Source organism: Gopherus evgoodei, chromosome 12 (assembly GCF_007399415.2).
Source record: "Gopherus evgoodei ecotype Sinaloan lineage chromosome 12, rGopEvg1_v1.p, whole genome shotgun sequence".
Taxonomy (NCBI): Eukaryota; Metazoa; Chordata; order Testudines; family Testudinidae; genus Gopherus; species Gopherus evgoodei.
In genome coordinates this window covers 31,352,632-31,379,935 of record NC_044333.1, presented here as the reverse complement: position 1 = coordinate 31,379,935, position 27,304 = coordinate 31,352,632, and the positions used below count along the sequence as shown (strand labels likewise).

Genomic DNA, 27,304 nt, shown 5'->3' with positions numbered 1-27,304 from the left:
AGCTCTAATTTTTACAAACAGCTAACCAAACCAGAAGTGTATAATTTAAAACAGAACAAAGTGCAAGTATAGGGAAAGAGAAGATTGGTTCGTTTGTCTTCTGTTTCAAGTAACCACTGCCTGATGATAGGATGGCTGTGGGCCATGCTTCCCTAAGTACCATGAGAGGACAAGTGCACAAGCCAATGATCACCACTTTTCTAGATGGTTCCAAGGCTGCAGCAGCAGGGCCCATGCATCCCAGTATTGGGGTTCTACAGAGACAATCCTATGAGACACACCAAAAATTAAGACTTGGAATTCCAAAGAAGCCTAAGGTATTAGGCACTAAGCACCTTTTAAGCACTGTTGAAAATCCCATCTTCAATAATAACCTAATTATCTAAAAGACTTTTTGGGAAATTAAAAAAAGGGGTGACAGACATCAGTTTAATCTGACAATACCGAGAATGTTATCATCAATGAGATCAGACAGATAGAAAGACAGATAAAAACCTTTAGTTAAAAATAAATTTCACCAAGAAACCCGGAAACAGTTCACTATGTCACAGTTCTAAAATAGTAATGTAATGATGTCTGATCAGTTGTCAACAGTCCCATATTTTTATCTTTAGGTTCATTCTTGAAGAAGCTTCACAGAAACCTTTAGAGGAAAATATTGAAAAACGTGCAAGCCTTATGAAGTACATTTTCTAATGGGCGGGGCTTCTGCTTTCTTTTGCTCCCACATTTTACACTTGCAAAATAAATTGTGGCTATTCTAAGTATGTGAAAGGGCGGCTGCATTTTTGAAAATGTGGCTCTGTGTTTCTGTTCAAGCATCCTGGGTCAAAGTCTGCCTGTGTTTCACCTGTGCAATCCTACTCTACACAGTAGGAATGGATGGAAGGAACAAAGGATGACCAACGCAGAGAACCTAAACAGAAACATAAGACCATATTTTCATAAGGGCAATCTTCCTTTTGTAGGCACAATTAGCCCTGCACCTGAATTGCAACTGCACAACACTCATATGAAATGCCAGTATTCATTTCTGTCTCAGTTTATTTTGCAATCACAAAAAAATGAGGGTGCATGTGGTGCTTGCCATAAGGAAATACAAAGTCACAAACCTTCAGAGAATGCATCTCATGAAGTGTTAGATGACTCAGTATCACCTCAGAAAGTTTACGTGAAGCTTCTGGAAGAATTCATTTGCAAATAAGATATATACGTCTTTTTAGACAAGAGTATAATACTGATTTAGAATTGTGCTGCAGTTTGTAAACAGTGGAAACCACAGTATGTCACCAGTGTGTGTCTGCTATTGGCTCAAAGTTCCCTCATCTTGAAATATGTAGATCTATATTATAGGTCAAATGCTGCCCTCAGGTGTGCACACACATCCTGACTAAGTGAAAGACAGGAAAGCAGGTCACAAAAGAGATGTGCAAAAAATCCATTGAAATGTACAAATAAAAACTAAACAGGAAACACTGAGTACTTAAATATTAAGAATTATTGATCTTCATGCAGTTCTTTCATAATTGTAGGTTTGATTTACATAAGGCACTTTTAACCATCTAGAATTACAAATAGACAGTGAATCAAATCCTATCATTTGCCACTAACTGCAAGTGGGCTGACATGACACAGTGGAGTTCCATCAGTGTCAGAATGAAGGGGCCCCCTCCCCAGGGTGTAGAGCACCCACAAAACTGCTCAGGAGCACCACTACTCCAACACATAGGTTGTAGTTCTGCCCATGCTTATTGTGCTTCCCTTATAAAGGCTACTGTCCCTTCCAGCTATCTAACCATGGATTCACTGGCCACGTCCATGCCTCTCCTCGTCAGGCACCCCAAACCTCTATTTAATGCAGTGGATGGTCTGTTAAACATCTCCACATATACACTGCCTTTCTAGTATACACCTGCTGGGGACAAGGGGCAAGGGTCAGTCTCATGTACATTTATCATAGATACACGATTAACCAACTTTCATTAATTTTTGCAGATCTTCAGCATACAAAAATCAAGGGACAGTGCTTAATTTAGTTTCTGCTTACACTGTGAATATGCATTATCTCACTTTTTCATATTTACCTGATGATTTAATTTATGAATTAGTGTCCTAGATACAAGACATCTTTTTCCCTCAAAAATAAAAAACTAGTTTGTGAGGTATATTAATATAAATGTTGTAGTTGGTACTTGGCAATGACTTTATGACAAGACACTGTATTGCGAATTCTCAATGCACCAATGACAATAAAAAGAATATCCTTCATTGTTACTTTCAGTTGGACTTTAAATTTATAAGGCAAACGAACATCGCATAAAACGACACAATCTGATATAAGAGAACACAATAAGACAGAATGAGCCCACATATGAACCTGGACTATATTCTACGTAACCACATTTTAATATCCTTCATTAATGCTAATTACACAGTAACTACCAGAGGCAAAATATGTACCCTGTACCTAAACCTTTCAGTTCAATTAATTAAAAACAGGATTCCAGAATATAAAACTATAAAATACTGTGAATTTTTAATTGTAAAGGAATTTAATTGAGTTTTATAAAAAGAGAATTACTCCTGCCTCTTTTAAATGAGGGTTTTATTTTTGAAATAACATCTTTTACTAAAAGTTTTTTTTTTAACTAAAAGTAATTAAGATTCAAGAGAGTCTCTAAAATTATGAATCTCTACAGTATTCTATCACAATAATTAGTTTTATCTGTACAAAAATATACAAATAATAAAAATAGAAACACTTTAATCAAATCCCCTAGCTAAACGGTTAGTAGTAGATTTTTTTTATTTTTTTTTTTTTTTTAGTTAATTTTAGTGTTTGTAAATATTGCAAGACTTACAGTCCTGGAAACTGAAGTCCTCTTTACCCAGAGGGCAGCATCAGCAGAGATGGCTACAAAGCCTCATTTTAGTTCTGGAAGGACCACCTTTTGAACTGAGAGGATAATTCAGGATCCACGTCCGTTAAGTCACTAGTCTCCCTAGTGAGACTGCTAACAAGGGGCCAATAAGTGTCAAGTGTGATGGTAGTTTTTTGTGATGTGGACACCTACCCAATAAGAACTGAATAAAGATCACCTATTTCACATTAGCCATGTAACAGCCCTTGTATGATCATGAATTTCAGCCACCAAGGGCAGATTCTAGTTTCCAAGGTGCAGTGCTTTTTATCACTGAACATCTCATTGTGCAGTATCTGAATGTTCAGGCTACATGATAATTCTCGCCACACATCTGATTGATACTAAACCCTTGCTTTATGACTGAAATAGTTTTAGTGGATAGCAGGACTATGACCTTGATTTCACCAGTTTATTAAGAAACTGGGGCGGTCTGCATTAGCCTTCGTTACGATCCCTATAAAATAATCTTCTGCATTTAAAGTAGTCTGCTACTATTCTTCATCAAAGGTACAGGTAAATAGCAACAAAAAAAGTCAGCTGCAAGGCAGGATTTTCTGTTATGTTTATGCCTAGTGTTGACAATATGAGGCAGCTCTCTTTAACTGTATGACTCCTATTTGACATTTCTGTAAGCACCAGACAGCTAAAACCTTATACAGTGTTTTAAACATTTACCCTTATGTCTCCTTAAAATGTCTTCAGCTAGTGACTTACACTGCACCAACTGAGCTAATGCATTCTACCATTACAATTTAAGTATGTATTGGGACCAGCATATAAGCCGCTCTACCACAGTACAATGTTTCTTACCATCGCCAGCATAGCAGACCCAAGAATGTAATGTTTTAACTGCAAGCAGTACTGTGATTGTAAAAAAACCCCTCTCTCTATTCTGACGAGTAATTAGAATTTGGTAACTAAAAATTGCTCTGAATTAGCAAGGGTATTTTTTCTATTAATGCTTTAAAAATATCTCCAGCCTTGTGCACTACACATATCCATGACAAGTCACTAACTCTTGTACTTGGACAAGTTATTCAGATCGTATGTGCTATGCTGAATCTACTATTAGAAGAAATAAAGTAATCCAAATAGAAGCTGCGCACTGTTTGAAAATATACAGAGTATGCTAATAAATGAAGAGATAGGGAAATTAAGTCATCTCTATAAATCAATTCGTTATGGAATTTAACAATCAATTTGTTAGCATATGATGCAAAACTATGATCTGTCAACAGTCTTGTGAATTGGCCCTGTGCAGCAATAGCTACTTTCAAGGGAATTAATTACTGGAGATTTGCAAATGGAAGAATAACATTTTCCAACAAATGTAGCCTATGCATTAGGAGGTTAAACAAACACACCAAAATGTCAATGCAGTTTTTGGCTTTGGCGTTCTCCCATTTAAAGCACAATGAAATAGTTAACTAGAGCGTTATGCAAAGGGAATACTTCTCAAATCTTCCCATGAAGCAGAATGTCACACCATCTGGGGCACTTCTCAAGTGATTTGAAAAGTTCATACTGTTTGGAATTATACAGAAATTTAACAGAAAAGGCTTTGCCATATCCCCTAAGTCCCATAAGCAACTATGACCTATGTCACAGCCACAAATGGATGCAGAGAGATGTCACTTCTCCTCTGCTACAGAAGAAGCAAAGTCACAACCCTTTCTTTTCACAAACTTTTCTGTTTCATAACTTTAAACCCAGACTTGTTCCAATAAACCCCAGAAACTGGGCACCTCATGCTATGAAAAAGCATCTTATTTCACAGAAAATTCACCCACATCCAAGATAGTCTCATGGACCACAAGGAACAATAAGCTTAGCCTAGATGCAAGTTAAGCCTAGAACAATGCTCGTCTTTTTGAAATTCAGCCCATTTACACAAACAGAAGTCATGGTAATAATGAGGGCAATCTGAGCCACCAGTAGTGACTCTGATATTAGTCTTTCTTACATGGTGGGTTAGTAGAGAACACCTACAGCTTCCACTAACAGAGTCTCCAATGCCATCTGTCAGATTCCTGTATTCCAGATGCCTGTCAGACAGGCTTCACTTCAAGGCAAGATACACAGACAGCACCTGTAGCCCAGATGGATGATCTCCTCTTATCCACAGACAGGAGAAATACATCCACTCTCATCCTGCTGTACCTCTTTGAAATGTTTGACACTGTTGATCAGCAAATACACCTTCCCCACCTCCAAGAGGCTGCATGGGTGAATGGAAATGGACTGAAATAGTTCAGCTCCTTCCCTCAGCTCAAACTCCAAGGCCATTATGGGCAACTGTCCATCTGCCTCCAAAAACCTCATCTGAACAGGCCCATACAGCCCAGTCCTCTCCCCCACATTATTTAGCACTTCTGTGAATCCAGAACTTTCTTTAAAAAAAAAAAAAAAAGAAAAGAAAGAAAAGAAGAGTGACCAATATCTGACTGCATTCACAACTAAAGGTAAAATTCACCCTTTTGTCTTGTTTTTCTCCTGCCAGTACGTCCTCTCGCACAACAATGGATATACATAAAAAACCAGCAAATCTTATCAAGTAACTTACTCCTTCCTCCTGTGAAGGAAGGGAAAAATACTGATATTGATGACTATTTTTTTTAAATCTGCGAACGTGCTCAGATACTATGGTGATATAAGAGCATAGATGTTAGATAGATGTCAATAGACCACCAGATAGGCCTAGTCCTCTTCTTTGTGGGGGGCTTGTTCTTCTACATATAAAACTAAAAGTTTAGCATCTGAACAAGGAAGGCAGGTTCTGCCTTAAAAAAAATCAGGAAATAATTCATACAACATGTGCAATGTTACCCTGCGATTGGCTTTTCTCACATCTATCCCACCCTCAGAACTCCTACAAAAATAATCTAAATGTGGGATTTTACCTTAAACTACAACATGGAGTTAGATTTGAAATAAGAGAATTCGGATAGAGTTTAATTTGTCAACACGTCATGACTCATACATTCAGCTATTTTACACACTGTAAACATACTATGTGATATTAGAAATCCTGGGGCTTAGGAATTCCTTTGCCTCCACCACACACACTTTGTCATTTTAAATGTTTACAGAAGGAACTTAAAAAAGTAAAAGTCCAGGTGAGTCCATTTTTTTTTTGTTTTGTTTTGACTTACTACTGTGGATACCGTGGTTCTCCTTTGACCAGTTCAGTCCCTGGACATACACCTTCCTTCCTCTACCACTCCTCCTGAACTTCTCAAATAAGTTATGGAAGAACTGATTTAGAGCATCTTAGTCACCACATATTGGCTCCAGAGACCCTAATTCCCCAGACTCCTGCAGAAACCGAAAGCAACACCCAGGATTCCACCTCTGTTCACCAACTTCTAGTAGTAGGGCGTATTGTTCAATTCAGATGAAGAGTCTCTATACTTGAGAGCACTGAGGCAGATAAACTGATATTCCAGACTGAGGTATGACTCACATTTCATCAGTTTGCTCCATTTCACTAGAAAGGATTTTATCATCCAAGCATATCATATGTCTAGCTTCCTTCTTCTACTGAAGTCATGTCTACTACATTTCTCATATTCAGGCATCACTAGCCAGCACACTGGACTTTCTTTTCCAGGGTTATAACCTGGTGTCAATTACAACTCTCTCTCACAGAAAGTGCCACACTTATGGTATTGGGACAAACCAGAACCAACATCAACTCTCCACTCCGCCCTACTATGCCCACATTGGGCAGCATTTCAAACCAAACTGTGACCTGAAAAAACATTATCTTAGGTCCAGTTCCTGTGTCCTGGCACAGCTAGGAAACCCAAAATGCATGTTACTATTCTGCACGGAAGCCTCTGCAAGCTAGTATGTCTCTTCCCACCACTTTTAGTATTTCTCACTCTCCTAGCTGTTGAAAACGGGAGCATGGGAGTTGGGGTAGGAAGACTAGACTTCCCACCTGACCACTCTCCATGGACATTAATGTGACCCCTCCCAACTTTCACATTGGTCTGAGCTCAGCACCCATATAACTTTGCAGTTTTCCCTCCTTTCTGACTGCTGGGAAGAAAAAGGAGCTTTGTCCTCTTTTTTTTTCCTGCCCTCAAATTCTATTGCAGTCATGATTCTCTCCACCACTAGAAAGCTACCTTATTGTCTTTCATCCCTGCAACCTCAGGCATGGAGGAGGAGAAGCTTTTCTCTCTGCTGCCCAGAATGCTACAGGCAGCAGCAAGGAAAGTGTCCAGAGTCTGGTATACTTTACTTTGTTGTTACAGGCATTCACCTGGGACAGTTTTCCACTTTCAAGTGGACAAGTGCATTTTTTTTTAATCAAACCCTGATTGTAATTCATTTGTTATAAACATTTACAGGCACTTATTAAGCATAAACCTGCTAGAAGTGCACAATGAATATTAATTTTTACAGTAACTGTGGAATGATTTGTTGTTTCAGCATATATTTCAAGAGGTATGATTTTTACCTATACGCACAAAGCACCCCTTAAAAGCAGAAAAAGTATATTATAAAAGAAGTAATCTGCCTCTTTTGTCATTTTTTTTTTTACACCTATCATGGGAAATAGCAAAGTCCTTAGAAAATGTTTTCAACACCACAGTTGATCATTTGAACAGTAAAACATTTCATACATTTTACTTGCCAATGACAACTCCTTTCTCTGTTTTGCCTAGAGATATGTGCAACTGTAACAGAGTTCAAAAAACCCCAAGCAGCTGCATTCTGCCATTCAGATCTGAAAAAATTCATGTTATGATAAAAATTGATATACTTTGACATCCTCTGGGATTTCCTGCACCTTGGAAACAGCTAATGAAGAAATACAACCTTGCCAGAGTAAAACATAAGGTTTTAGATTCTAGGATTAAGACATTTGGCAAATGAGTGGCCTTCTTACATCACCAGTAAAGCAACCATACTTTTCTGCCCAATGATTCCATCTCAGTCTGTTCTGATTGTCTCTTGTCTGATGCTTTACACAAAAGATTAAATATATTTAAACTATATACTAAATAGTTACTGCTGTCCTTTGTGATATTCATGTTTTGTTAAAGTTAAAATATCAATTAAATACACACATACTGTTTTTATATTCTCATTACCCATTAAACTATAAAACTGCAAAATGCTTACTACTTCATTTGCAGCAAAATATTTTTAATCATGCTTATTAAATCATAAATATTTTACATGCTTATATACCCAGTTTAGTCCTCATGGTTGGTTAAATCTTGTGGAAATAGATTGGATTCTTTATTCGGGAACATAGTTTCTGCCTCTAAAGTGTATTTCTACACAGTAAACGATTCTCTTATCATGCCATTGTTAGGTGCTGTATTTATTATCTCAGTGATTCCTAAATTAAAATTTGCTCAGTTTAAAGGTTCTCTCTCTCTCCCTCTCTTCCCCACCCAACCTGCCAGAACAGCAGATTGTGACCTTTTCTTTTGCCAGGTGACTTCATTAAATATCCAAGACCTTTATCACCTCCAAACTGGATTAGTGAAGCATGCTATACAGGCTATAGCTGTGTTCCTCCCCAAGAGATGTTGTCATGCAAAATGCTCAACTTAAGAGCCCAGAGATGTAGACATGTGGGATCTGGAGGCAACTATGGAACTTTCTCTCCGCACTTCTCCAACAAAGCTTGAGCTTTTAAGCATGCTGGAAGACCCATCCATTTACCCAGGCTTTTGACTTAATGATCAGGGAGAACGGAGAACTTATTATTGCTTGATGTTTCTTTATGGGGTGAGGTTTCTACTAAGCATTTGTGTTTCCCCTTTCATTAGAGAATTGAATAGGAATTTTATTATTTAATCTATACACTTGTATTTCATAAACATAGACCACTAACAATATCACAAATTGATGGATTTTTTTTTTTTAGTTCAAATTTATATAATAAATTAGGGCCCAGTTCTGTAGTAAAGCTCCATGCAGGATTTCCTCGGAGGGCCTCCAATGCTTTACTCTACTCTCTGACCCTCTAAACGTTACCAGCACCTAAAAAACTCCTGCACTAGGTTGGAGCACTTACTTTGAAATCTGTCAGTATCACCCCTTGTGCTGCAGTTTGGCCAGAGATGTTACCAAAGATAGTTTCAAATATCCTTCTGGCACCAAGAGCAGCATTGATCTTGGCTGTACTAAAGAGGAAGCACAAACAAGTTCAAAAGAAAGTGGTCTCTTTTTTCATTCTCTTTATTTTCAAAGCCAAGAAGTTAGATGTAGACTGAGCCAAAATGCCCAAAGTCAATACTTGGGTACCTTGAATGGTAAAAACAGCCCCAACAGCCTCAGATGCCAAAAACATCTGTAGTTTGATGAAGAGTCAGGGTCACCCTCCGAAGACAAGTGGCAAGCCAAGGCATTTTAGATAAAGCAATTGTGAAAGTGTGACATCAGCATCTTCCTAGTTTGAATCCTGGTTTAAAATTCTAGTGCAAGTGCACACACACAAGTGAAGTGTCCACTCAAATTAATTTTTACTTCATATAGACACATATTTATATCTGATACACCAAATGAAATTGAAGTGATCTGGTGAGCAAGTGATCTCTGCTTCCACTGAGGTGGGGTCAAGTTTAGGTTTTTAATTTCAAAAATACTGATTAGCAGCTGCTGGAGTCACATAGCTTGACACTTTCAACCAAGACAGAGTAACAGTGTAGCAGAGCTTAGAAAAAAAGGAAACATTTATGCAGTCAGCCAGTCCCCAGGTTTTAGTAAAGCACAATACTACCACATGTAAAAGTTTCACCCTAATATTACTACGTACGTTTCAAATGTAGTCAGCCTTTGATCTTATTTAAATGTAAGATATCTGCTGTCTGCAACAGTAACTTCTCAGCTATGCACTTGTTTGCATATTTAAGTCAATCTGGATCCTTTTTAAATGTCTCTTAAATCTACAATGTTGGCTGGAACATTGCTTTATGTCTGAGTAGCACTGACAGAATGCCAAAACTATTCTAAGCTCAAAAGACAAATTGAATAGTTCAACTGTTACTAGTTCTAATTCATGGAATGTATTTCTATATGTGCCAAAGGGATTTACAGATTTATAAAGAAAATATATTCAAATTCTGAAGTACAATATGCAGTGACAACAATTGTATCTGGCACAAAAATCTTCTATGGAACTTTTAAGCATACTGGCATAATGTGAATGTTGTTTATTCATTTAAATCGTAGCCACACAGTTTTTGGGTGAATTAGATGTCAGGCATTAACTATGCAACAATTTATTAAAGAGCTTTATTTTTATATATAATGTATAAAACCATCAAATTGTGCCTATGATTCCTTTGTGGTTAAAATGAGTGAACGCAACCTAACAAATGTCCAACATGTCAATTGCAGTATATGAAAATTTCCAGTATAGGAAAATTCAAAGAGCAGTAATATTCTGGGGCAAATTTTCAGCATACGCTGAAATTTTAACTGCACCCACAAGATCTCAGCATCCTTCTGCTTGCAACTTGAAAAAAATAGTTCATTCACAGAGTGCTAGGGTGCAGCTGAGGAGCGCAACTGAAAGTCTGGTCCTCTCTACTTGGGTATGGATGAGGAAAAAGGAGACGAAACTTTTCAAGTGCAGAAACATAATTGGTAACCGCTGCCCTCTACAATAGGAATGATTAAACAGTCAGCAACTGGCAAATTTTACCATGGATGTATCTTATTTTAAAAATAGGAAAATAACTGCAGGGAGAATCTATGCATGAAAAGTGCTGTGTAAGTGTAAAGTGTTACTTTCAGCTTCAATACTACTAAATGGTAATGGCTGGCAAGTGCTGCCTTTTTAAAATGGTGATGAATGTATATAAAATTGAAATACCTTCTAAAAATGTTATTTCCCAAAATTAATCAGATCTTTCTTCCTTTTATTTTATTTTCTTCCTAAGGTTAACTAAAATTGGTTTGATTTTTCCACTGTCTGACTCAATATGGCTTTAGTTTGAGCCACAAGGCATGGTAGGAGATGCACCTCAAATTTCAACTGCAATACTGTGATTGTCCACTCATGAGCAGAGAGAGACCTCTAACTGCATCCAGTTGTGCAATGGTCTTATATACTGGGTAAGCAGGTACTATGGAACAATGAAGACACGGTTGATATTTTGCAGATTTAGAACTGGAGTATTAGATCTCTCTGTCAGTAACAGCAAGATGGTTTTAGTGAAGTATATGGTGCTAAAACAAAGTTAGTTATTAAGGAGTTTTCCAAATGTATCACATCTGCAAACCACACTCTTCGGCAAGCATCAACTATCATGGACCCAGAACCATCAAACACAGTTACAAATGAACTAGATGCAAATGCTATGATGCTTGCCTGTACATCAGGGCAGCAAATGTGTTTATAAAAGGTGATAATGGAGACCTCAATCCCTCATATCATGTGTGCTGGATAAAGCATTTAAGAGAAGTCTTGGTTCACTATCTTGCAGTTCTAAAGCCTAATCACCTCCTGATACAGAAAATTGAATGGTCTGGCCCTTTCAGCTGGACAAAAAGCAGCTGATGACAAATCAGTGGTTTTTAGCTCAGTGGTTTTTAGAACAATCATAAAGAGGCAAATTCTTTGAGGTTTCCACAACAGAGGCATCCAATAAATCACCTGAGTTTGTAACTATTGAAAGGGAGAAGGCTGGATATGATAAAAGGGGTGCATCTTACGCAACTTCAGTAGAAGGTCCACTACAGCTGGGATTGAAATATGTTCTTGTGCCCTCATCCAACTGCTAACACTTTTAGTTAGAGAATCATTTCAGCAGGAAAAGAGAAAGTGCAGCCACGCTGGTGGAGGGCATGCGGGGGGTCACAAATCAGGATTACATAAGCACATGCCACAATCCATGCTAAAATTCTGAGATGTAACCAAGCTGTGACTGAGACTGAACTCTGAAATGAACCAACAACAGTATAATGTTCCTGAACTGGCTGTTCGTGAAGTATTTGCTTCTGTGGAACCTTTAGTCACAACCCATGTTGAGATGGAGTCATTTTTCTAAGCATTTTTAAAATTCTTATTGTTCTCTCTTCCTACAGACACTTGTCCATCATCCATGTGACCAGGCCAAAATAAGGCAATCTGAGACCCTAGGCATACTGCAACAAGGACTCTTCCTCTTCTCCACGGGTAAATTCCCCATTCGGAGTTACAGCGGCAGATAGCTCCCCTTCTCTCCCACTACTGGCACCCGGTGGTCCCTCTACCCTATACACCCCACCAAGTATTTACCCCATCAGCTGAGGGGTATCTGCCTCTCCCTGACTCTTCCATTCTGCTCTCAGGTAGCTCTCCTTTATGCAGTCCAGGTGCTATTTTTAAAGCTCAGTTGGGAGTCATCTGACGAGTCACAGGTGCACTGAACCTGGCTCCCTCTTAAAGGCAGCAGTCACCCTGTGACAATGAAATTGTTTTCATTTTTCAAGTTTCTACCAGAAATACTCAGACTCTTATATTCTAAAGGAGACAAATATCTCCCTCTCTCTTTTAAAAGAAAGAAAAAGAAAGAAAGAGAAGGAAAAAGAAGCTTGATCAATGACCAGGAGTTGCTACCTAGACATTGTCTGATAGACTTGTTAAACCCCCTGCAAGGATGCTTCGATGTTTTGGGTATTTCTAGTTCAGAAATGCCTTTATACTGGAATGGATCCGTTTTAGATCTCTTACCCAGGGAAAGGACTTTGGATCACATGACCCCTTTAAGGGTCTTCCCTGATTTACTGTTAGACAAGGAAAAACCTGCACCTCATCTAGAATAATGGGGGGACCTTGAGCATACTCAGTGCATCTCCTGATATCCTTCCCTCCAGCCTGATATCTGATATCATTCCCTAGAGTCAGAATCAGCACCTGGGAGGTAGGAGGGCTTGAACATCCAAGCCCACATTCTGTTTTATTCAGTTCCAGTCAACAGGGGAGCAGCCCCTGAAAATGTTAGCTGATGAAGAGCCTGGGTGCTTCCCACTGAGGCAAAAATGGACAGAGGAGATTATTGAGAGAGCCTGAGAGACCCGTCTTCAGCTCCAGAAGTCTAAGAGGTTAAACAGAGCATAACACCAGGGGCTTCTTTAGCAAAATGCATTGCAATAAAAATTACATTTTTAAAGGATCAAATAGTTCCTTATTGCTCCGTAGCCTGGTGATGACAGGCTAGGGAGATGAGAGAAAGATTGTTTTTCCATTCACAGGGTTATTATCAGAAAAGGGATTGTAAAAATTGCATCTTGGGATTGCGATTTGTATCCCAGAATTGCTTACATATCAAATTAGGTTTGTTTACCCTTTCTCCTTAATTACTAGCACTGCAGCACTACTTGATATCTGAAAATGTGTGCTCTTTTTGCTCCACCACCACTTAGACCCAGTAATCAGAACTCAGCTGATAATGTTGTCGCTGATGTAGGAAGCAGAAGACACTGTCGTGTTTCTCCTGTGATGCTATTTTATTGGTACGGTGCCGGGGTTCAAGAAACGGGCATTTGGTGATTGTAAAAAGCTGTGTACTTAGCACAGCGTACATCTCCTGACGCACAAGCACAGCTATTCTGGCTGGCACACTGCATTGGGGAGGTGGAGAGTGCTAGCAGTCAAGACTCCACTCCTTCCCACCTACATGTAGGGGGAGGCAGTACAGGAGCCCTGGAGAAGCTGCTCCCTGTGCTCTGGATACCCTTTACTCTCCTGAGAAAATGTGAAGAATGCACCACAATCTGTCCATACAATTGTAAGATCCTGAATTCTGTAAGTTTGTTTGTACAGCACCAAGTACAAGGGGACTGATCCAATTGGGCCCTAGACACTACTGTAATAATAATAAACTACAGATTAAAAACAGTTATTAGTGTACAAATATGTTTTGCAAGACACACACAGCAGGCAATGTAGTAAAAAGACACTACTGCTACAGAATAGCTTTTCTGAGCATACCTAGACACAGTTTAAAATCACAGCAATCAGAGATAGAAAGATATAGTAGGTCTTCTAGCCCATTCCTCTACCAGTGCAGATGATTGTAAGGAGGTACCTGCTCCTCTGTATCAGATAAAAGGATCTACTGCTCCCAGCTGCGTGCGGTATCTGGCTTCCATCCACTATCGCAATTTAAACAAAAATACTGTTCAAAGCTCACAAGTCTTATGACAGACACAAACTTTAAGCTGTTCTGTAATGCCTGAGATCTCTCTCTCTCACACACACGGTTCAGGATGGAAGGCACAGCTGTAGCTAAAAACACTGACCTATAGTATAATATCATTTAGACAGTACTAGTGACACTTTCCAAACTGAAATGAAAAAAGGAGTGAAAAAATAAGAAAACTTTCCATAACAGAAAGACAAAATAATGTCAAAAGGGGATGAGCTGCTACCTCTAATATACTGCACAAAACCAAAATGGACATGATTTGCATTAAGAAATTGATTCTACATTGTCTCATGCTTTAGATGGCAATGGGTGAGACTTTTGCGGATTTTAAGTCCTCCAGGGAAATTTGAATTGAGCATGCTTCCCCTTTCTGGTTTAAAGATATCAGTATACTCAATGGTTCAGACTGGGTGACAATGACATGGAACTGCAGCATTCAAATCAAGTTAAGAATTGCACAGGAAAAAAAGTTAGTATCCTTAACTGGCCTTCTATACTTTCTTCTTTGGTAAGAACCAAGAAGCAGTAAAATCAGAATGCTTCTCTCTTCTGACAGTATGAGAGTGGTCGGTACTAAAATATGGCAATGTTTCTACCATTTGTCATTATGTTTTACACACAAGAAAGTTTTAATGTAGGAAGATGTGATATGATAAGAATAGTTACACAGGATTTTTGGCAGTAAAGTAACTGGTATTGAAATTCAGTTTTGACAGTTCTCTGAATCTGAAAGACCTGTAAGTACTCAAATGTCATCTGTCTATCCATGTGAGATTTAGCTTTGGCAGTATCTCAAAAGCAAAAAAACCCAAAACCATTCTTTCTACACGATATTTTTACCACTACAATATTTTCCCCTCCAAAGCTGTCTAAAAGTGTGTACTCTCTTGGGAAGTATAGTAGGAGGTTTATGTTACAGAAATATTTGTGGGGGGGGAGGGGAATCACTAATAGGTTTGAACAGTCATAACGATCAGAGTGGGCCAAAATGTGGGTTAAAGCACAATGGGTGGAATTTATCCTCAACAGTTGGAACTTAATCATTCCAAATCATACCTTAAAGTTTGTGATTAATTGATCTGTTCAGTCTAAATCAAACCATTTGGAATCTTCCCTGATTATTTCAATATAAGTTGTCCAATTGTTAAGTGAACTTACCATCTTACTTAATTTCAATTTTTAAAGCCAACCACTTCATGGATAGGTCTGGAAAATGAAGTCCCCTGGCCTGTAGGACTATTTTTTTAAAACACTTTTAAAAAAAGAAACGGAGAGAGCTGAAAGAGTGCTCATCCCTGACCCCAGGCTGCCTTCCAAACCACTGGAAATGTGACAAAGGTTGCCTAAGCCGTTTTGGATATATTTTAGCTTTGGCAGTATTCAACAGTCACAGAGGTATCAATGCCCCATTAATGTTGGAATTATACACTGAATTGTCAGAGATCTGTAATTAATTTTCACTCTGTGTAAAAATAAATACTCTAACTGATGCAAAAATATGCACATCAGAAAAAGACCATTCGGTTCCTGTGAAAAAGCTGAATTCAGCTATTGTAGTTTCTAAGTCAATCCAACTGTGATGAATTCTACCAATTGTGCTCAGCTGATAAAGACATTAAAATAACAAGAAGTTATGATATACAATCCTCTGCCTGACTACTTACACATTCTTGGATTTGAACGCTTCAGCAAAGTGCTGCACACTGTGAAGAGAAGCAAGGTCTAAGGTCATAGCTTCTACCTTGGCTTTATGCTGCAACAAGAGAAAATTAAAAGAAAAGAAAAGAAAAAAGATAAATAACAGCAAGTTCAGTTCACAGTATCATGTTACAGTAAATGTGTTATGGAACATGTCTGAATTCCCTTGTTTAACATTAGAAGCCCACAGTGAAAATAAATCATGAAAATGAATGGATGAGTGTAGCATTCAATGCCAAGTGCAGTATTCTAAGTTTGCGGTTCGGCTAAACAAATACACTGTATGGTATACAACTTTATATAGCCCAATAAACTGACAGCAGCCAGTTTTAAGGTTAACGTGATCTCTTCTTTCTCTCATCTAGTTGAAAATTGTGAGGATGCAAATCATGAAATAAAAATAAAAAGTAAACAAATTATTGTTTAAAAAGAGATGCATACATTTAATATATCATTATAGGAAAAACACACATCACACAAAATACTTGAAAATATTTGCAATTCAATTCAATCTTGCATAAAATAGTCTTAAAGCCGTCTATAACATCCACAGCAGTTGATATAAAAGATATTACAGAAAGGAGCAGGGACAGAATTTTATACAAGGTTAGTCGGTCACTGCATCTTTAGAGGAAACTGCTCACACTTAAGGCTGAGAGTTTGTTACGGACGTCACGGATTCCGTGACCTTCTGTGACCTCTGTGATATCTGCAGCCGCCAGTGCGCCTAGCTCAGGGGCAGCTCAGGCAGCCCCTGCAGCAGGCACACCAGCCACTGCTGGGGCAGTCTCGGGCCACCACGCTCTCCCCCGAAAAGCCAAGCTTGGGCGTCGGAGGGGGCAGGGGGTGGGGCAGGGGGCAGGTTGAGGCAGGCTCTGGGCAGCACTTATCTGCGGTGACATCCCCTTCGGTCAGCTGCTAGGCGGCGATGTAGGCAAGCAGCTCTGTGTGCTGCCTCTACACACAGCACTGGCTTCACAGCTCTTATTGTCCAGGAACTGTGGCCAATGGGCGCTGGAGCTGTGGTGCCTGCAGGTGGAGGCCGTGTGCAGAGCTGCCTGGCCACGCTTCCGCCTAGCAGCTGACCCAGAGCTTGCCTCACCCAATCCTGTGCCCCAACCCCCTGCCTCCTCCCACACTCAAACTCAGCTGCTGCTGGGGGGCGGGGGGGAAGCACGGAACCAGGTAGGGAGCCTGCTGGCCCCACCAAACCACCCCCCCGCAAGCACCGGTCCCAGGCTGCACACTGCCACCCCGCTCCCCAAGTAGCTGGGCCATCCTCAACCAGAACCTGCCGGGCCCCTGTTTTATTCACTCATATTTTTAGTAAAATTCATGGACAGGTCAAAGGCTTTGAATTTTTGTTTATTGCCCTTGACCTGTCCGTAACTTTTACTAAAAATATCCATGACTAAAACGTAGCCTTATTCATACTCCTAAAGTCAACTTTTCAAACAGTGGAGGCAGTGGCAACACCACAAAAGGCTAGCCTGAACTTGCCAGCCTTACCCACTGAATGGCTCTCTCAACACTATGTTCAGTTTAAAGGCCTTTGTGCACAGTTCTGGTGACACCTCAGAACAAATGAGCTAGAACAGTTCCCAGTGGTCTAAAGTCTTTGGAGTCTATTTTCACTGTAAACCTCGAAGGCTTATGGGCACTCCATTGCCCAGACACAAGCAGATTGCAACTCCTTCCAGCCACAGTCCTGTCCTATGAAATAAGTCCTGCTCACCATGTGAGGGTGCACTGTACCTGCAAAATGCAGGAATGTTCCATACCCTGGAAAGAAACTATTGTGCCTTTAGTCTCACCCCCAAGCCCTATCTTAGGGTCTGGAATAATAGGCCTTGATACCCATGATCCTTCAGCAAGTACTCCCACCCAGTGTTCTGATAAACAAGTCAAACAGATTACCATTGAGGGCATTATAACCACCCACATCTGTGCCCTTCTCCCCTTCTAGTGATCACAGTTGTTTCTCACAGCTCCTGATTCCAACCCCAAATGATTATCTAACCAGGTTTGAACATGCTTTCAAAGAACCGTGACACTTTTCCATGTTCCTCCCCTCCCCCCAACCTGGACCACCACCACCCTCATTTGGTTGGCTGGATCAGTAAGAAAGAAATTTGAGTGACATTTCATTTAATCCCCAACCAGTATCCTATAAATCAGTATAACTGCAATGTGCAGGATGGACATTATTAGCATGAGTTGAAGAAAGTGGGGGAAAAGGAGGGTGGGCAGAGGAAGAAGCCTCAACCATGGCAATACAGTGTAGTAAACTGTATCCAACCTAGTATTTGAGGTTGGATTTTAAGAAAGTGTAAACCCTGCAGGTTGCCCTGCTGAGCGAAAGGCTTTACTGCGGTCAAGAAATAATAAAGTGGGAATATTTGGAGAAACAAAGGGACCTGTGAACGCTGGGAGAAGCAGATTTGGCTGCTTCCAACATCTTCATAATCCCACCTCAATGATGCTTCTCTCTTTTCCTCTTTCTTCAACCTTCTTGACATCCAACGTGCCCATTGCAATTACATTGCAGGTGGGGATTAACTGAAATGTCACTCATATGCCTTTCTTTCTACTCCAGCTGATCTTAAATTGACAGTGAAATAAATACAACTAAAATTTCAGCAGATTCAATTCCCATCAGGAAACATGAAGTCATGGTGCTTTGAAAGGGCTAAAACCAACTTTCTCCAAAACAGTCTGGCCACCCCAACAAGGTGCACATCACTAAAAAGCTGGAATTAATTTTGCCCCCTGGGAAAATACTTTCTTTTGTTCAAAGAGGCCAGCAAGACAATCCCGGCTTGCCCAGTCTAATATTCCTCAACTGCGGCTCCTCTTCAGCTTTGCAGTGTTAAGCTGTTTACTTAATAGCAGTTTGTTTGTTTTTTAATTGTTGTTATTATATAGCTAAAACATTCTGCAGTCTTTTCCAAGGGGAAAAGAACAAGAATGCTACAAACACAAGGACAATAAGGGGTCAAAAACACCAAGTAGTTCAACAGACTAAACCACAGGCTGTTAGTTACTATGCTCTTCGGGACAGTGATTCAAGTCCACACACTATTACTCAGGTAATGCTTTCGCTCTTGGTGTCAAGTTTCAAGTTTCTGTCACTGACTACGAGGAAGAAGAGGAAGTGCCTCCAATATTGTGAGCCCAAAGGAAAAACATCTGGTACTTTTCTACTTTCACAAGTAGAAATTCATTGGAGTAATTAGGCCAGATTTGTGGATGGATTTACTATAGGTGTAAAATGGGTAGTTTAAAAAGCATGAATAAAATATTAAAAAACATTAATGGCCAATTGTTATACTTAGATAGCAAATGCAAGCTTCAAGCATGGATTTCTTGAACTTTGTCAGTTCATCCAATGAACTGAGACCACCATCTTTGTCAGTATAATCAATAGCTCTGTATTGCAAAAAGTTAAACTTATCTTTTCTTTTGCTGATATTTTAAGTTTGTCAGACATGAGGTTAGACACATTCCCTGAGAAACCCTAACCCTAACCCAAAATGTCCTCCATGGGAAAAAAACCATGTTCAAGTGCACATGAAAGGTGAAAATGACACAAAACAAAGAAATTCACTTACATTTTTCCAAGATGGCTACTGCTATTCCTGCTGTACTTCTGCAGTTGGCACAGAGGATCATAAGAGACTGGGCATCAAATTAAATATATCTCAGGAGAGGGTAAACTACAGCAGCATTCCATTTAGGACAAGAGAGACATTTTTTAAAAAGCAAAATAGACCCTTCCTTGTCTGGAGGCTTTAGTTTAAGGGGGGAAATACTTTTTCCTGGATTACCAAAGGGACCGATAATGGAATAAGCTCAAACAATTTAGTACTACTTTCCTGAGAGTCACTTACTCAATAGTGTGCACATTAAAATCTCAGCTCTCATCAATGACCTGTATAATCAAAACAAACTGTGATTAGAATAATATTCCTCTGTCATCCTTCCTTTCCTTTGCCAATTTCTTCTGGTTTCTCCTCACCACTGCTGCCCTATGAAATAGGTTACTTGGTGTGATTGTGATACCAGAGGTCAGCCTTCTTTCAACGCCCTCCTTCAATTTTCTCCTCACTTTGTTTGCATTCAATTATCCTGAATAAAGTGCCTTTGTTCATTACAAAATCATTGTTTGTATTGATCTCAAAATATTTCCAATGTTATGTACCAGGAGAAATGGAAACAAACAATCATCAATGCACCCACACAAGATCAGAAAAGTACACTTGGATATAAACAAACAGGCAAACAACTGATTATCCAATGGCTTGGAACTGTGTGGGTTTTCTTCAAGAAGTGATTGATAAAGAAATGAATCTTGTACCATTTTTTGTGGCATGGGCAAGCTACTTCACTTTTCTATCTCAGCCTCTCCCCTGTAAAAATTTAGATACCAACATTTACCTACCTCCCAGGAGGTACTGTGAACATTGCTTACAGTTTGTATAGTAGCTTCAAGGCGTGAAGCACTAAGGCAAGTGCTGTACTGCAAGCCTTAAACTCATTTTTCTTAATTATATAAAATATAACATTGAAAACTGTAAATAAAGACTCACACTTACATTACCAGGTCCTAATAATGTAATAATATCAGCAACAACCATTGATGTGTGTAGCCTTGTTATACAGTAGCTCAGCATTAGCTGTGTCATCATGTTTTCCTGCTCTCTCTCTATATGCACATGTAGCATGCAAGTGTAGCGGTATTTATACAGGTACTAAAATAAAACATTTTTGCTAAAAGGTATCATTACTATAAATGTAATATACCATCAGAACTAACTGTTAATGGCATCGTGCAAATTCTGACCTAATGTTCATAATTTTATTATGCTGATGTCTCTCACCATTCCACTTTACATATTTTTAGTACTGAATTATTCCTCATTTTATGTTGTAAAAATCTTAAATAGGACTTGTCACTTTCACAATTGCAAGAGACACTGGAGCTTCACGCCGACATAACATTAATTCACTAAAGCAGAGAAGAAAGCGGCAGAAAACATTTTTATTTGATTTGTCAATAAAAATATGACGTTAATGTTCCCTCCACTACTTAATTTTAAATTAAATATTAAAGAGGGACTGGATAGCAGATTGGATTTGGAATAGTTTATAGAGCTTTTCACCTCTAAATCACAAGTTCATTAACCTCTGGTAGCTTTTCAATGGACTGTACCAAATGATCTGGTGCCCTAAATACAATTTCCGGTGGATAGATGTCCACTGATCACATCACAAAAAAACTAAACAACAAAACAAACCTTTCAGAGATCAGACCTTTTGCGTCCATCTCACTAAACCAAACATAGACTGAACGGGCATGATGACTGGCAACACGTTCACCATAAAAACACAGCGGTGGTGCTTCTACTGTCTCTCTGTCGACTCTGATTAAAAGGATGTGAATTAGTGTCAACTGTGAGATTTGGAGGTGATGATTTTTGACCGTTAGGCAGTGCAGTGACACAGCTAATTTGTATTTTAGTTAGGCCACCAAACAGATAACTGAGGCTAGCAACTTTTTGCCTGTAATACTTTGGGCCATATTTAAGTCAACAGCCAAGAGAGGAGAGGCTCAATGGCCCATTAAAAATTTTCTTAGCCAAATAGTTTCTCTAAAATACACAATGCAGAAACATTTTGAAAATATGCATAGAAATTCTTTCCCTTCTTCTATCCCAATAGTAAGGAAGAAAGATGCTTACCTTATGCTAGAAGGTTTTATACATAGGTTTTAAAATATTTTTAATGTATTTGTAGATAATTGTTTGGCTGATTTGAAGAGAAATTGCACTGGATAACAGTTTATTTAGTTTTGTATGTAAGCTACTTGCCATGAAGAGCAGAAATATTAAAAATGCTCAGAATGTAATTGGAAATATTTTACATTCGAGACAGAGAAATGCTTATCAGGCCGGAAACTAAAAAGAGTGAAAACACTCAGAAAGCTAGCAATTTCACTATATGCAATGTATTTGGGTTACAGCTTAAAAACTGTTTAAAAATGAACACTACCTGGTACAGTATTTAGCAGTAAACATGATTGTGCATTTAAGTCTTGGTATCGACGGAGCCTTTTTTCATGGTGAATTTTTCATTCTAATGTAAGTGATGATTTACATTAAATATAGGTAAAGCATAGTTACATTTTCCTGAAGGATTGCAAGGAAGTGAAGAGCAGTACAATAAGTTGAAGCATAAAAGCTTTCTCTGTCATAATATTTATTATAATGGCATATCAAATAGCTGAAATAAATAATGGATGACTAAAGGTAAATTCATATGATAAAGAATCCTTCAGCAGACACCATTACTTCTGACTGTTCTAGTTTTATACACAGTTGAAGCCTCTTAATAAACATGCTGTAGCCTCTATATCTCATGTAAGTACTGGAAAAAACTGAAGATATACTTAAAAGGCAACATAGTGGTTGGTCATCAGCTAGTTTACTATATAATTATATTCTCAGTGGGTACTGTCTATATACTTTATACATTTAAAAGCCATACTTTCAAGGAAACTTAGTGAGCAGGACATCACTAAAAATATCAGATATTTTGAGGAGATGACAAAAGAAAAATAGAATGCATTTCAGATTGATAAAGGCAAATCCAGATGGCAACCCCACTCCCGCCTCAGGATATAGGTAGTTCTGAGGGGCCAACCCATATATCTGTGCAAACATCACATGCTACGCAGATGGACAGAGAAACAGACAATGTTTAAGAATAAAAGACTTGTAAGAGAAAACTGAAGAAAGGTCTGTAAAATTATCATCAAGTATTTATAGTAGATAAATCTATAAGACCCCAGATATAACCTCTGTGTGACAAGGAAAGACTAAATAAATTCAAATTTCCATCTTGACAAAGCAGACAAAGCTATAAACATGTCTGACAATTTGACACGAGTTTTGACAGTCAACAGTGTCCAACAATAGATACTACTGATTGAGGAATAAAACAAGTAAGAGGCTTTCGCTCTGGTTTAAGACGGTAAATATTGTTGTCCCTAATGTACACAGTATATGGCACTTGATGCAAAAATATATTTATGTAATGCCAGCTTTATATTGTCATGCACATACTTTGAGTGCCATGTTACTTCTCATGTAGCTGAATGGGACAAATGAATCACACTGCCTTAAGCATAACCTAAGAAATATACTGGATGTTTTAAGAATAAGTCCTTGCACTACATTTGAGATAACATATTGATGTCCATTAGAAGCCATTGTGAATGGAATAATTTTATAGTCATTTTTCCTTTCTGCCTCAGCAATTTCTATAAAACACATTTCCTATTTGCACTTTAACTTTGTACATGAAAATAGTTCACATTATATACAATAATTTCATAAACATTTTGATTAATTATTTTGTTAACTCCTCAATGGTGACCTGCAAGGGAACATCAATTACATTTACTTGTTTGCTCCCTTTTCTGATTATTTCTGATATATTAAGGCCTTGAAAGGGATTTGGGTTGTTCTGTAAAAGGGGAATGGTCCGTCCTCCCTCCCCTTTTATTTTTAACATTAGAAATTCTAGTCTTCCCTGTTTTTTTTTTCTGAAAGAGTTGATGGAGGAAGGAAGAACTGACAAAATTCTGACATCACATATGCCATGCAAGTTCAACTTGATTAACTAGGCGTGGCAGTGATTTCAATTGAGACTGTTTATTTTTTTCTTCTTTGTTTTTCTTAAAATCACGGTTTTGCTGGTCTTAGATGTGGAAACTATCTTTGTTAATGTATCAATATTACTGCCCCTTTGAATGAAGTCTCAGAAAGCCCATAATCCACATCTAAGACCTCCAACCAGGTTTCCAGCAAAACCATGAAATACCAGGCTTGGCATTCTAGATATTTCCAAGTAATGAACAAGGAAATTTTTTTGTTTCAAATATAAAAGAAGAGTTCAAGCTTCTTTATAGATCTTAAGAAAAGCACACTGCTCTATATCCCCCTAACCCCCCCTTTTCAGGTGACTTTTAAGAGCCATACCATGAGTGATTTTTATATCAAAATACATAAGACACTTTTTCCAATGCTGAATCCCAAAACTCAAGGGATTCACAGTACAGGAAGTAAAATCCTATTCCTCTAGGCGTAAAATATTGGGAAATGTTAAAATACTGGGGTTGATTGTATTTTATTGTTACTTGAATTTATGTATTTATTTTGGGCATGAGAGTCAGCACTTCCTGCATTCGTTTTCCCTGGTCCTGTCAAAGGTGATTTCATGCTTGAAGAGAGCTTTCCTGAAACCCAATATTGGTGCAAACATACATATTTGTACACACAGCTGGGGACCTTTCTGTCTGAGGTGATTAAATCCTAATTTTCCTCCCAAAGGGAGAGCCTCTGAAATGGAAACTGATTGCCAGGTTATCCACTCTTAATAAAGCTAAGGTTTGTGCTATATAGGGCATACAGACCTGAGGGCTATGATTAGCATAGCATTCTTTTAGGACTATTGGTCATCCTTGAATCTCTACCTTCTCCTGTAGTCTGGATTTTTAGCTGGTACCTTTCACCTACTCCTTCTCAGGGATGTAACGAAGGTATGAGATGATTGACAGAACCCAGGTTCTCAGAAGTACTGGGTTTACAATGGCACCAATGGTTCCACGCCCACACTGGAAAGGGGCCCATTATAGACTCATCTAACCCATCCATGGGAGGCAAGTTTGTAGAAATTTTGGTGGTGCCCAGAACCCGCCCCCTCCAACTCCGCCCCCTCAAACTCCACCTCCACCTGCCTAAGGCTCTGGGCGGGGTTTCAGGGGGAAGGTCTGGGGTGCAAGTCCTGGGCTGGGGATTAGGGTGCAGGAGGGGTGCAGGCTTTGTGAAGGAGTTTGGGTGCTGGGTGCAGGCTCTGGGCTGGGGCAGGGGATGGGTGTGCAGGAGGGAGTGAGGGCTGCAGGCTTTGGGACGGAGTTTGGGTGCAGGCTTTGGGCTGGTGGTGTACGAAGAGGTGAGGGGTGCAGGATCTGGAAGGGAGTTTGGGTGCTGGGTGCAGGCTCTGGGCTGGGGCAGGGGTTGGGTGTGCAGAAGGGGGTGAGGGGTGCAGGCCTTGGGATGGAGTTTGGGTGCAGGCTTGGCTGGGGGTGGGGATGTAGGAAGGGGGAGGTGGTGCATGCTGGGGCAGAGGATCAGGCTGCAGGGGAATGAGGGCTGGGGCTGAGGGGTTCATGATGCGGTGGGCTCAGAGCTGGGGCAGAAGCTCAGGGTGCAGGGGAATGAGGGTTGGGGCTGAGGATGAGGGATTCATGCTGTGGGGGGGCTCTGGGCTGGGGAGAGGATTAGGGTGCAGGGGGATGAAGACTCTGGCTGGGGATGAGGATTAGGGTGCAGGGGGATGAGGGCTCTGGCTGGGGATGAGGGGTTTGGGGCGTTGGAGAGGCTCAGGGCTAGGGCAGAAGGGCAGGGTAAGGGCAACCTGCCTTGCCATTAGCGGATGGCAGGCGCTAGGACCCTGGGGCAGCAGACAGCAGTTCTGCCGGGAGCCGTTCTCTGGCAGCACGAGCAGAGCAGGCAGGGACGCGGCAGAGGGGGGACGCAGGGAGAGGGGTGGAATGCGGAGACTGGGACCCGCTCCAGACAGGGACGCGGTGGGGCGGTGTGGGGAGACCCGTGAAGGCCGGGGCCTGGACCCGCTCCAGGCGGAGACACGGCCGGGTAGTGGGGGGAGACCCGCAGGGGCTGGGACCCGATCCAGGCAGGGCTGGGGGAGATACCCAGCTCCAAATATTGCTGGAGCAGGGCACCCGGCCCTGAATATTCCTGGAGCCCGGGCCCCTTGAGCCCATATAACCCACCGCCTATAAACCCATCCACGTGGCCGAGTTTAGCCCCCCGTTCAGGGTGGTCTAGCATCCAGGCATTGCTGTGTGAGTGGCTCACCAGAGGCTCCGGCTCACCTGTTGGGGGCTCGCAGCCAAACTGCCGGGTTCCGCCATGCAGGCTAGGCAGGGCTGCCTCCTGCGGGGCTGGTGTGCAGAGAGTCAGGCCAAGCAGGCCACAGGGCTGGTGAGCACAGCCAGGCCAGGCAGGCTCTTGGGGGGTCGCAACCCAGGGGTCTACCCCACTCCCCAGCATGGTTGCAAGCAGTCTCTCTCGCCCACTACCTCTGGGGCCCCGCCTGCCTCCCCAGGGCTGAGCCATCTGGGACTGGTGCAGAGGCTGGGCCAGTCTCAGCCAGTGGGGGGGGACAGTGTCAGTATGGGAGGCTCGGCTGGGTCCTGTCAGGCAAGGACGCCTCGAGGGAGCCTGGCCTGGGCAGGCCTCACTCCCACTCCTGCCTGGCTGACTGCGCGGATCCCAATGGGCTGGAGGGATCCCCGCTCCGGGACTGGCCCCGGCCGGGCTGCCTGGTCAGCCCAGTAGACACAGTCACCTCCCAGAGGAGCCGGTGAGTGCAGCCAGTGGGACAGGGGTCTGTGAGGAAGTGGGGAGTGGGACAGATTTCTGTGTTTTGGGGCACTGGACATATGGATGGAGGGGAGTTGGTGTGTGTTGGGATGCTGGGCAGTGGGTGGGGTCTGTGGGGGCACTGTGCAGTTGTGGTGGTGTGGCTGGGGGGGCATTAGGCAGTGGGGCCAGGGCAGGGGTGTGGGCGGGATTTTGGGTATGGTAAAGGGCTCAGGATTGGGGCAGGGGTTTGGGAGCAGTCAGGGGTGCAGGCTCTGGGCAGCACATACCTCAGGCAGCTCCCAGGAAGTGGCATCATGTCCCGAGGTGGGGCTAGGAGAATCTGCGTGCTGCCCCCGTCCGCAGGCATCACCCCCACAGCTCCCATTGGCCATGGTTCCCGGCCAATGGGAGCTGCAGAGCCAATGCTTGGGGCAGGGGCAGCATGCAGAGCCCCCGTGACTGCCCCTACACCTAGGAGCAGAGGGACATGCTGGCCGCTTCCTGGGAGTGGAACAATTAGCAGTGCTGATTGCAGCAGCTGGGGTCCCTTTTCAACCAGGTGTTCTGTTTGAAAACTAGACACCTGGCAAGCCTATTGGCAGGGGTGCTGGCAGTGTTGAGCTGGGCAGGCCACTGTCCTCTCCCAGCCCCCTCGTGCACTCATGCCCCATTGCCCCCATGGGGGCCCAGTAATATGTTTGGCACCAAGGCAATAAAAGGTTAATCCGGCCCCGGTTCTCAGTCTTTTTTAACCTAACCTATGCCTTATAGCAGAATGGGTCCACTCCACAAAACTGAAGTCCCTCAAACTGTGCCTTGCTTTTTCCCCAGGCACTGAAAAGGATAGTCTCAGATTGCTAGGTTAATCCCCTACATATGGGAGGGGAAATTCCAGAACTAGGTGACTGGTGACAGGTTAATCTATCAGAAGCTAATCAGTGTCTGAATGAAGACAGGGAAGATTGGATTCTGCCTTTGATTTTAAAATAAACAATAAAGAAGGCAACTGGTGACTTGTGTGTATTCTATAGCCGATGTTGGTGCCTGAAAGAGCCTTGCAAAA

The 27,304-nt window shown here is 41.1% G+C and overlaps 1 protein-coding gene across 7 annotated transcripts in view; it reads right to left on the bottom strand.

The window, feature by feature from the left end:
• WWOX (WW domain containing oxidoreductase) overlaps nt 1-27,304 on the bottom strand; it is a 672,980-nt gene that overhangs the window by 483,787 nt on the left and 161,889 nt on the right. For all 7 annotated transcript variants that reach the window (XR_004002846.1, XM_030582110.1, XM_030582114.1 and 4 more), the window contains exon 6: nt 15,754-15,842. Coding sequence is in view for 6 of the 7 variants with exons in the window: in XM_030582110.1 (XP_030437970.1) it covers nt 15,754-15,842 (89 nt within the window). In the remaining variant the exon portion in view is untranslated. The remainder of the gene's footprint in view (nt 1-15,753; nt 15,843-27,304) is intronic.